This window comes from Eumetopias jubatus, unplaced genomic scaffold (assembly GCF_037043125.1).
Source record: "Eumetopias jubatus isolate StellerSeaLion01/CBP00866 unplaced genomic scaffold, mEumJub1_p1.0 scaffold_8, whole genome shotgun sequence".
Lineage (NCBI taxonomy): Eukaryota > Metazoa > Chordata > Mammalia > Carnivora > Otariidae > Eumetopias > Eumetopias jubatus.
In genome coordinates, this window is record NW_028274814.1 from 54,928,496 (window position 1) to 54,940,569 (window position 12,074).

Genomic DNA, 12,074 nt, shown 5'->3' on the forward strand with positions numbered 1-12,074 from the left:
ACAGTCAGTTAAGCATCTGACTCTTGGTCTTGGCTCAGGTGGTGATCTCAGGGCTGTGAGATTGAGCCCTGCATGGGGCTCCACACTCAGTGCAGTCTGCTTAGAGTCTCTCTCCCTCTGCCCTCCCCCAATCTCTTTCACCCTCTCTCCCTCTCGAGTAAATAAATAAATCTTTTTTAAAAAGGGGGTGGGGCAAGCCACCCAGATGCTAAGGAATTGGACACGGACTCTATTAATAACCCAGATCTTTGCCTCTTTCTTCGCCTTTGCCTATAAAACATAACAAATTCCTGTGGCCTAATATTAACTGACTTGAAATTTTGGACTCATGGGGTATGGTACACAATAAAAATGAGAGTTTTTACCTATATCTCTATATATTCTCTTTATCAACATACATTTACTTAGATGCTCACGGGAACATTTCCCAGGCAACACATTGCAAAAATACACCTCTATGCATCATCAAAACTAAGCATTTTCACTGATCTCTCACCCAGTTTTATGGATCAATATAATAGTGACATGCTTTTTCTTTTTTTATTAACCTGAGCTTCTCAGACAAAAGGTTACCTTTGGTGAAGGTAGTTTGTCTGGAAAATCATCAAGCATATCAGAAAGCAAGGCATCTCCAAAAACAGACTGCAAAATGTCTGCCATCACTTCTTGTTGGGAAGGGGAGCAGTGGTTCTCTAAAGAGAGCACCACTGGGTAGTCAGACGTCTAAAAAATTAACCATTGCTACGTTATTGATCAGAATGCCTCAACGATTTTCATGCAATTAATAGAAACAGTTCGTCTATTTTAAAACTTACATTCAATGTTCTGTACTTTTGCAAAATAAGTATTCTTTAAACTGAAATTACTTTTGATTTTGACATAACAGGGAACATTAAATCTGTATGAAAAGGAAGATTATTACTATTTATACTAGAAATATAGGAAACAACTGAAGCATCCAACAGTAGGTATTTGTTTAAATAAATTATGTCACGTCCATTTAAAGGAATGATGTAAGTCTGGTAAGAAGGAGGTCTGCTATAGAAAGGTATCTATGATATTGTCTCATGAGGAAAAAACCAAGTTGCTAAAGAGTAATATTCTACATTTTAATGTTTTAAGCATATATATATTTGCTTACCATATATATTTATTTATTTAGATATTTTTAAATGTGAAGGAAACTTTAACACAGAGAAGTTAGAGGAGATGTTAATTTTCTACTGTTTTAGTTTCAAAGTCTATAATCAAAACTCATGGCTTTATAATTAGAAACAAAAATAAAGATAATAATAAAGAGAATCTATTAAGTAAAGATGGCTTTACAAAGATATTTTCTGCCGTTTGTCACCACCGTAAATTTGAAATGTGCCACAAAATAGAGAAACCACATTCATTTTGGAGTCTCATTTAAAATTTTCTTTATTTTGTTTCCTATATACTTATCGGGACACAAATTTACCAACTTGTAAACAAACCAAGGACGTGCAAGGTCTGTTGCATTATCATAGACCTTTGAATAGGAGATACAATATCCTTCCTTTTTAATGTATGAGTATATTGGTTTTTGTGGCTGCTGTAGCAATTGACCACAAACTTGGTTGCTTGAAGCAACAGAAATTTGTTCTTTCATAATTCTAGGGGCCAAACTTTTAAAAGCAGTTTCACTGGCTAAAATGAAGGGAGCAGCAGGCTCTAAGGGAGATCTATTCCTTCCCTCTTATAGCTTCTTGTGGTTGCCAACTTTTGTTGGCTTGTGGCCATATCACTCCAATCTCTACCCCTCATCTTTAGGTTGTCTCCTCTTCTGTGTGGCATTTGGGCCCACCCAGTCATGCTGGATAATCACCTTATCTCAAGGTCCTTGATTTCATCCATCTGCAAAGACTCTTTTTCCAAATAAAGTAACATTTACAGGTTCCAGGAAGTAGAACCTTTGTGGGCCCTTATTCAGCCTACTACAATAACCTCATATATACTCACATACATATAAATGCCCTAGTCTAATATCAAGAGAACATTGTAAAATTTTTTCCCAAATATAAAAAATGATTTTGAAAATAGGCAAAGTGATGGCCTCCAGACAGATTTCTCAATTAGACCCTGACACTCACTGGGGAAAGTTCATCTTTTTTGGGGGGCAGGGGGGTCTTCTGTGGTCTTTGGCTCCACCTTCAGGGAAGGTCCTCTTGTCTTTTATCCTGGGCCACATTTAAAGTATGTATTGAGGAGTTTGCTTTCCTTAATACCAGGCTACCTTTGCAGCTCACTTCTTGACCAAGGGTTGTTTTAAGGCTCACCTAAGAATCACACTTGTGTTTTATTTTGCCATGTTGTATCATGTTGTGTTTTGGCAATGTAATTCCCTTAAAATGTTAGACTCCTCATATATACCCACAGTTCTTTCCTAGTCATAATTATCATCTATTTCATTTTATTGCTCTCTCTTCCCCAAATCAATGGTGACTATCTTGAGTAGAAAATTCAACCTTTGTAGAGAAGAGCACAGAGAGCAACCTCTGTGACCTCGGCTGCAGCAACTTCTTGCTAGACACGTCTCCAAAAGCAAGGGAAACAAAGGCAAAAATGAGCTATGGGGACTTCATCAAGATAAAAAGCTTTTGCACAACAAAAGAAACAGTCAACAAAACCAAAAGACAACCGACAGAATGGGAGAAGATATTTGCAAATGACATATCAGATAAAGGGCTAGTACCCAAAATCTATAAAGAACTTATCAAACTTAACACCCAAAGAACAAATAATCCAATCAAGAAATGGGCAGAAGACATGAACAGATGTTTCTCCAAAGAAGACATACAAATGGCCAACAGACACATGAAAAAATGTTCAACATCACTCAGCATCAGGGAAATACAAATCAAAACCACAACAAGATACCACCTCACACCAGTCAGAATGGCTAAAATTAACCAATCAGGAAACACAGATGTTGGCGGGGATGCGGAGAAAAGGGGACCCTCTTACACTGTTGGTGGGAATGCAAGCTGGTGCAGCCACTCTGGAAAACAGTATGGAGGTTCCTCAAAAGGTTGAAAATAAAGCTATCTTTTGACCCAGCAATTGTACTTTTGGGTATTTACCCCAAAGATACAATGTAGTGATCCAAAAGAGCACCTGCACACCAATGTTTATAGCCAAACTATGATAAGAGCACAGATGTCCATCAACAGATGAATGGATAAAGAACATGTAGTATCTATATACAATAGAATACTACTCAGCCATCAAAAAAATGAAATCTTGCCATTTGCAATGACGTGGATGGAACTAGAGGGTATTATGCTAAGTGAAATAAGTCAATCAGAGAAAGACAACTATCATATGATCTCGCTGATATGTGGAATTTAAGAAACAAAACAGAGGATAATAGGGGAAGAGAGGAAAAAAATAAAACAAGATGAAATCAGAGAAGGAGACAAACCATAAGAAACTCTTAAGCACAGGACACAAACTGAGGGTTGTTGTAGGGGACAGGGGTGGGGGGATGGGGAACTGGGTGATAGACATTAAGGAGGGCATATGATGTAATGAACACTGGGTATTATATGAGACTGAGGAATCACTGACCTCTACCTCTGAAACAAATAATACATTATATGTTAATTGAATTTAAATAAAAAATAAATAAATAAGAATATACACAGATATTATTCCACTTACATAAAGTATAAAAACAGGAAAACTTAATGTGTGGTATTAGAAGTCAAGACAGTTGCCAACTCTTATTTGGGGGTTAATGACTAGGAAAGGCACAAGAAAGGTCTCTGGCTATTGGTTATATGTATTCAATTTGTAGAAAGGTATCAACCTGTATGATGTTGATTTATATACTTGTACATAAATATAATACAGATTATATTTCAATAAAATTTGTAAAAAATGAATGGTGGGAGTGAATAAATAAATATATGATAAAATAAAATAATATAATCTTTCAAAAAAAAAAAAGAAAGAAAATTCAATCTTCGGTCTAACCTTTGCTACAAAACTGAGTCACCCTGTTCAGCTGAGAAGTCTCATTGAGTCTTTGTTGTTCAAAACAATGAAAAAAATTTCATTCCATCTCTTTCTCTTTGAGTCTTAGAAGTTGTAAGGGTTTCCATCCTTTCAAGGCCTTTGAATTTTTAGATTGCCTCTATTCCCTCAGTTACCCACCCTGAAGGATGGGAGAGAGCTTGCCATGCAAGTATTTGGGTTTCAGACAAAAGAAACAGGGAGTTCAAGGGCTTTGAGCTGTGTCTGAAAAAGAGTAAGGAGACCAGAATGGCCATGTGAACAATGGAGAGACAAGTAGGAGTCGGAGGTAACAGAAAACAGGTTAAACATGTATTTCAGTTCATATTTTGAGTGGGATTCAAAGTTTTGAGAAGGGAAATGACATGATTTGACTTACCAAAAAGTCACTCTGGCTGAAACATTGAGATCAAACTGCAGGGGAAAGGGAAAGAAGGGGTTAATTGCAATAATCCAAGTGAGAGGTGATAGTAGTTGCCTAGGACAGTGACAGTGAGAATGGGGAGAAGGGGTTAAATTCAGTATATATTTTGAAAGTAGGCTCACAAGGATATACTAAAGAACTTATTGAAGGGTTGGAGAGAAATGAGGTGAGGAGGGTTAAAGTTGACAATGATTTAGGCTTGAACACAGGAGTTACCAGTAACTGAGATGGGGAAGACCGTGAGAAGAGCAGACCCCGGAGGAAGAGGAATATCTGGAACTCAGTTCTAAGCATGTTAAGTTAAATATGCCGGTTAAATATGCAAGAGGAGAGGGGTGCCTTTGGGGCTCAGTCGTTAAGTGTCTGCCTTCGGCTCAGATCATGATCTCAGGGTCCTGGGATTGAGCCCCGCATCGGGCTCCCTGCTCAGCAGGAAACCTGCTTCTCTCTCTCCCACTCCCCCTGCCTGTGTTCCCTCTCTTGCTATATATCTCTCTGTCAAATAAATAAATAAAATCTTAAAAAAATATATGCAAGAGGAGATGTCCAGTACATACTTGTCTATGTTGGTATAGAGTTCAAGGGAGAGATATAAATTTAGAAATCATTAGAAATTAGATGTTTAAGAGAATCAATGCCATGTATTAATGTTTTATACTAAAATAGACATTTTTCATGTTTTATATGTATATTTTGTAAATTTTTAGTATTTTATACTCTCACATAATAAAGCAGTCGACTTAAATTTGTGATTTTTAAGTTATGTTTATATTTATAGATAATGTTTTGACCTACTTAGGAGAACTTCAAGTTTATCAAATTTGTAAGTTTAATTTATTAGATATACATTTTTTAAGTACTCAGTATGATTTTATTAAATCTCTTCAATGGCACTGCAATTGAAGTATTTAAGAAAGAAATCAAATATACTAACTTTACAAAAACAATTTAAAATGTCTGAAGGTGGTTAATTAGCCAAGTTTGTAAATAGAACCAAGTATTATTTTAAACAGAGTGTTAAAACCCACTCAACTTATAGACTAGGATTTGTAGGCTGAATTTGGAAGCTCTCAAAAGAACTAGATCTTTGAATCTGTAACCTTAATAAATCCAACAATAATTTTTTAAAATCCAAAGTAAACTTCTAAACACTCTTTGCTGTATGAATTGCTGCCATCATAGTCACAAAAACTGTCAACAATCTATATAATACATTGTTGACATATTTTATTGTGCATTTTGAAAGTAAAGTACTTGAATGTTGGTAAAATATTTACTATTATATAGACCAGTATTTCTCAAAATTTTTTTGGCTGTAACTCACAGTAAAAAATATATTTTACATTGTAACACAATACACACACACACACACACACACACACACACATACAATTAAAAAAAAGTTCCCTGAAACATTCATCCCACTACTTGAGATTAAATTTGATAAATCTACCTTTAACTACATACTACATAGATCATAACACACGATTTGAAATATCACTGATCTAAACTAAGGTCGAGCATTATAGGATTTTGAAGCAAGTAAATTATATTGTGCTTAACTATAATTTAACAAAGATACGCACGTACTATGAATGCATATTTCTGTATTGATTGGATAACAGTTTTAAACAGAAGCTTGCTGGTGAGTGTATAACCATGGTATACAACAGGTTCATTTCGTGATCCATCCCAGCAGTCAATTTCCAGACAACGACATCCTTTCACAAGGGCACTAGCAAAATTTAAACAAAATAAATTGTCATTTCTGGATCATTAAAAATGTATGCTATAGTGTCAAAATATCCCAAAAACTATTTGTGATTTTGCAACAAATGTATAACAGAATCCATAAAAAAGACAAGTAGTTGTGTTGAACCGAACACACTTTTCTTCTTTTCTGTGAGCACAGACCGACATGGAAGTAACATGTGCCATCCATAGTTTCAGCACCACCAAGATGGTGCAATGTGTAGTTCTGGGGACTGTGAATCCTGCAATTTCTCCCTATTCCTTATGCTCTCATTTCTACAAGGGCAGGAACTAAAATTTCAGTTTCATAAAAAAATGTTTGTTAGATATAGTTCATGATAAATAAACATTTATTGTGTTTTTATTAGAAAAAAATGGGAATTCTAGGGATGTAAGAAAACAAGTGGCAGGCAGACAGAAGTGATCTCCTAAAATACAATCTTGGAAGAGAAACTGAATGAAAAGAGGGCTCACTTGAGACATCAGGATTTTGAAATTGACAGCCACATATCAGGGAGTAGATAGAAGAAGCCCCCTGCTATACTCGAAGATCTTTTTCCAAGAGAAAACCAAGTTAATACTTGTTTTCCAAGAAGTATATTGAGTTATCCCACTGTGTCTAAGTCAGTGGTTTTCAGTCAGGACAATTTTGACTCCTAGGAGACATTTGGCAATGTTTGCAGACACTTTGGGTTGCCACAACTGGGAATGGGAAGGAAATTTGTAACTGGAATCTAATTCATAGAAGCCAGGGTTCCTGCTAAACATTCTACCATGCACAGGACCAGCCCCCCGCAGCAAAGAACGATCTAACCTCAAATGTGAACATTTGAAAAACCCTACCATAAGCCATAACAGGAAAAGGGAGTGTGGTCCCAACACCAAGTACTTGATAGAAAATCAGTAGGTCTCCCAAACAGAAACATAGGGACCATATGAGAAAATAGAACTTTTAGATGTAATACTCCTTGGGGATCAAATTTAGTCAACTTTCTAAGACTATGACTCAAGCAATATTCAGGGACAAGTGTTAACTGAGCAAAGATAAAGCAATTATAACCCCAAAATCCAGCTGCTGAATTCAGAAAATAAAGAGATCTTATGCTCCTTTGGGAATAATATGGATGAAAGATGGAGGGAACCCGAGGAGGTAGAGCATTAGAGGGGAAGGATATCTCATCTATTTTGGAGGCTTCACCAAAACAATGCAAAATATAAAATTAAATAAATAATAAATTTTTTTGAGTTTTTTGGAGGTGTGTTTTTTAAGACCATTTTTGTTTTACCTTTTAAGTGCACACGGCTTTATTCAGGTATATAGTGATGCACTATAATGTAAAATTTCAGTTTTGTTAGTCTGCTTCTCCTTGTGTTGGAAAAATGACCTAGTGTGCTCTTCTAAGAAAATTTTGTTTACCCATTGATATTTCCATGGGTGAATTAGGTGATGATCTAATTTACGTACAAGTCCTGAACTGGGCTATATTTGTAGAGTTCAAAATGAATGTATTTCTCATCTTGTGGATTTATTTACATATTTAGATTTTAAATTGGAGAAGAAGCAATATCTATTTGTAAACTTTATTAATTGCTATTAAAAAATGTTTGCATCACTCTCCTCAGTTGATTGTCAAAGTAAATTATCTTGCCTTTTTTTTATCACTAAAAAAAATCAGTCCTCTGGGCTGTTACCAGAGAATAATCTTGAACACTCTGCTGGGAAAACAAAAAAAAACTGCCAAAAACCAAATTGTGAAAGAAAACTTTCCATGAAGGACAACCTAAATAATACTGGTTCTTGCTACTTCTCTAGATAGCTTTAATTTTATCCTTAGATCAAGCTAACGTTTACCAAACTGTTTATTTCCACTACATGGTTTGGTCCCCGGCAAAAATGATTTGAGTGGATTTCACTGTGTCAAGCCAACTCCTTTTATTCAGAGGCACATAAAAGAAAGTTGTGTCTCCCCCAGTGGTGTTAGGGAAGCGACTTTCTACTATTTCACACTGAATCCCCTTTTTGGAAATGAATAATGGAAATTTCTCTGTCACTCAGTAAAAAAAAAAAAAAATTCCACTTAAATAAGTTTAAGGGGCTTTTCATGGATTAAAATATTTAATGCTATAAGGCAGTTAATATTAGTCTTCCTCTTTTAGAGATGAGGAAGTTGAGAATCAAAGAAGTTGTAGCTGGGGTGCCTGGGTGGCTCAGTCCTTAAGCATCTGCCTTCGGCTCAGGTCATGATCCCAGGGTCCTGGATCAAGCCCCACGTCAGGCTCCATGCTCAGCAGGAAGCCTGCCTCTCCCACTCCCTCTGCTTATGTTCCCTCTCTCGCTGTGTCTCTCTCTGTCAAAATAAATAAATAATCTTTAAAAAAAAGCAAAGAGGTTGTAGCTGTCACATAATTAACAAAGGACAAAAAGAGAGGAAAGATCAGCACCAGAAACTTTGCATTAATCGATCAACATTACATTATACCACCTCTCCTATGTAGAGAAATTTTGAAAAACTTGCATTCTAAGAGTGTATCTTCCACAAGTGGGTGGAAGAAATACAATTAAATTTAAATACAATTAAATTAAATTAAAATTTAAATGTTTAGTTGGGTGGAACATTTTCTTCATTCAAAAGTAAATTTTCTGCATTTCTAAGTCAACTTGGCTAAAATGCATATTTTCCCTTTTCAAAAAATTAAAGTATTTAAGTATGAGTAAAATTTCTAATGAAAGTATAGCTATGAATTGGGTTATCCTTATGGAATTCTAAACGGATACATTTCTGAGCTCATGGATTCATGTGTTTACATAAGATTTTAAATTGGTGAAGCCATGTTCATTTGTAAGTTTAATATTATCATGGAATTATGAGATATCTTTTCCACCCATGATTTCCTTAATTAATATCAACCAATCACATAGCTTTGAATGTCATCTATGTATTGATGACTTCCAATTCTATATTTTTCTAGTGTAGATATTTCTTCTAAGTCCCAGACGCATATACTTAACTGACTGACCTAGGCCTTTGACAATGAATTGGTATCTCAACTAAATGTGGGAACTATCACAACTCTTGCTTTTGCCTCACACCCTAGAATGGCCTCGGCAGGCTTCACTATCTCTGTCAATAGTATCACTGTATGCTAAGTTATCAGGCCAAAAATCTTGATAGTATTCTCTTTCCCTTATACCTCCCTTCAGATCACCTGGTAAGCCTTCGTGGCTCCACCTCCTTAAAATATTTCAAATTCAACCACTGATCTCAACAGCTGCCTCATGAATTCATCATCTACATAACCATCATCAGCTGCATTGCTACAATATCTTCTCTAGTCATCTTCTACCTCCACTCCTACACCATCAGTCTTTCGTGCACAGTAGAAAGTAAATCGAATTATGACATTATTTTAAGGAAAACCTCTCCAATGACTGCCCAATGCAACTGGAATAAAATCCAGTTTCCTTTCCATGGCCTTTAAGACCCTCATAAACTGACCCTGTCTACTTCCTCCAACTCATCTCCCTTCATTCTCCATTATTTGTTTCCAGCCAAACTTGCTTTCTCTCATTTGAATATGCCTAAGCATTTATTATTTCTTCTACTTAGTGTGCCCTTCCTACCAAATATTTCTGAGGCTTCCTCTTTATCATCACTCATACCAAACTATGTCACCCCTTGAGAAGCCTTTCTTGACACTTTAACTAAAGTAACACCCTCCACCCCACCTTTACTTTCTCTCATGTTACCCTAGTTTACTTTCTCCATGCGACTAATCTATCCTTGAAAATATCAGTCTGTTTACCTGCTTATGATGTCTATTCTCATGAACACATGAGCTCTGAAAATCTTGTTCACCAATGGATTCTCAGATGACTGCCTAAGCTGAAGCCTGGTATTGACAATGTAATACATTGTAGAGTGCAAAATTAGAGGTGTGGCATAGATTGCTTAATCTATGTAAATCATTTGACATATAAATCTCTATATTTATCTAATCTATAAATGCCAAGGTATATAATTTATCTATTTATGTGTTGCCTTTACTTGTAGCATGGTGTCTTGATGTCTGGGAAATAATTTTAACCATATTTTTTAAAAATCTAAGACGTTTTGGTGAAATAAGATAAGAACATTCTTCTTCATATGGTTTCCTATAAGAGGTATCCAAATTATTCAGGAAACCTCAGAGGGGCAATAATCAGGGAAAGAAGGACAATAGTCAAAATTTGAAGGAAAGTATATGATACTAAAATATAGAATAATTATATAGCCATTGAAGGTTGGCTCTCCAAGATATTCACAAATCAAAATTTCTTTTTCCTATGTTATTGCACAACATCCATAGTCTTCTTTTATTGTGAATTACCACTTATTGGAACTTCCAAGTGCTGTAAAATGTAATGGATATAAAAATCAAAATAAATACCTTACATATCCCCAAAGGTCACTTGGTCCCAGTAACTGGTCAGATACCAAGTATGTATTATGTGAACTTGAAATAAAATAATCATTTAATGGATGATTCATATCTTGATAAACTTTTCCACAGTCAGTTTTAAGTATTTGACATTCAGGTGAACCCATGTATCTTATAAAACCTTCAAATGACATCTGGTGTGCTCTCTTAACTATAAAAAATAAAGGGATGCAGAAATATCATTAACTGTATAAAAATTACATCTCATTTTAAAATTTATTCTCTAGTAGAGCATGTTTCTAAAATATTCATTTAGAATTAATATTGATACTATTTCTAATTTCTCTGTGGAAACAATTTTTTTTCTAATGAATACCCCTAGTTCTTCTATATCAACATTCAAGTAGAGAGTATATTATTTAATTTATCTCTGATTTCTTAATGTTTTAAAAATATGTATAAGAGGGGTGCCTGGATGGCTCAGTTGTTGGGCATCTGCCTTCAGCTCAGGTCATGATCCCATGGTCCTGGGATCGAGCCTCACATCAGGCTCCCTGCTCAGTGGGAAGCCTGCTTCTCCCTCTCCCACTACCCCTGCTTGTGTTCCCTCTCTTGCTGTGTCTCTCTCTGTCAAATAAATAAATAAAATCTTAAAAAAATGCATATAAGAAAATACATATATCATAGGTCAATGAATTTCCATAAGCTAAACATCTAGATAAGCAGCACCCACCTCAAAGAACAAAACATTGCAGCACCCCAGAAGCCTGCCTTCTGCTAACTTTTCAGTTTCTCCCTCCTAACTCAAGTGTATTCAGTGGTCTGGCTTGTAATCACCTAGATTAGTTTTCTCTGTTTTTTGTGCTTTATAGGAATGAATTCACACAGTACGTATTTTTTCGTGGCTGATTTATTTTGCTCAACTATGATTTATTCATAGTTGCATATAGTTAGACATTGTTTATTCCCATTGTTGGATAGTATTCCATTGTGTGAGTATACCATGATTATTTACCAGTTCTATTCTTGAGGAGCAGTTAGATAATTTCCAGTTGGAGGCTTTTACAAAGAATGCTGCTATAAACAACTAGTACATGTCTTTTGGTGCAAATATGTATACATTTCTGTTGGGTACATGTTTATGAATGGAATTGCTGGATCATTTGCATATTAGCATCTTTAGTAAACTATCTCTGAACTTTTATACTATTGGCATAATATTACCAAAATTATGTATTTAAGCAAAACACTGACTCTGGAATCAGATACTTTTAGTTAAATCTATTTACTTGTTACACATTTAGCATGTTAATTAACTTCTCCCTATCTTTGGAATGATGGTAATCATAACTCCTATCCTTATATATTAATTACATAAATTAGCTCTATCAATGCTAGTTGTTATTATTATTTTGTTATTCATAATTCAGTTTGTCTAAAA

General features: G+C 35.3%; 1 protein-coding gene across 1 annotated transcript in view; it reads right to left on the reverse strand.

The window, feature by feature from the left end:
• PLCZ1 (phospholipase C zeta 1) overlaps window positions 1-12,074 on the reverse strand; it is a 48,576-nt gene that overhangs the window by 22,717 nt on the left and 13,785 nt on the right. Inside the window, exons 3-5 of the mRNA XM_088025564.1 lie at window positions 10,643-10,844; window positions 6,053-6,197; window positions 574-723 (exon numbers count right to left, since the gene is read on the reverse strand). Of these exons, the coding sequence (XP_087881690.1) occupies window positions 574-723; window positions 6,053-6,197; window positions 10,643-10,844 (497 nt within the window). The remainder of the gene's footprint in view (window positions 1-573; window positions 724-6,052; window positions 6,198-10,642; window positions 10,845-12,074) is intronic.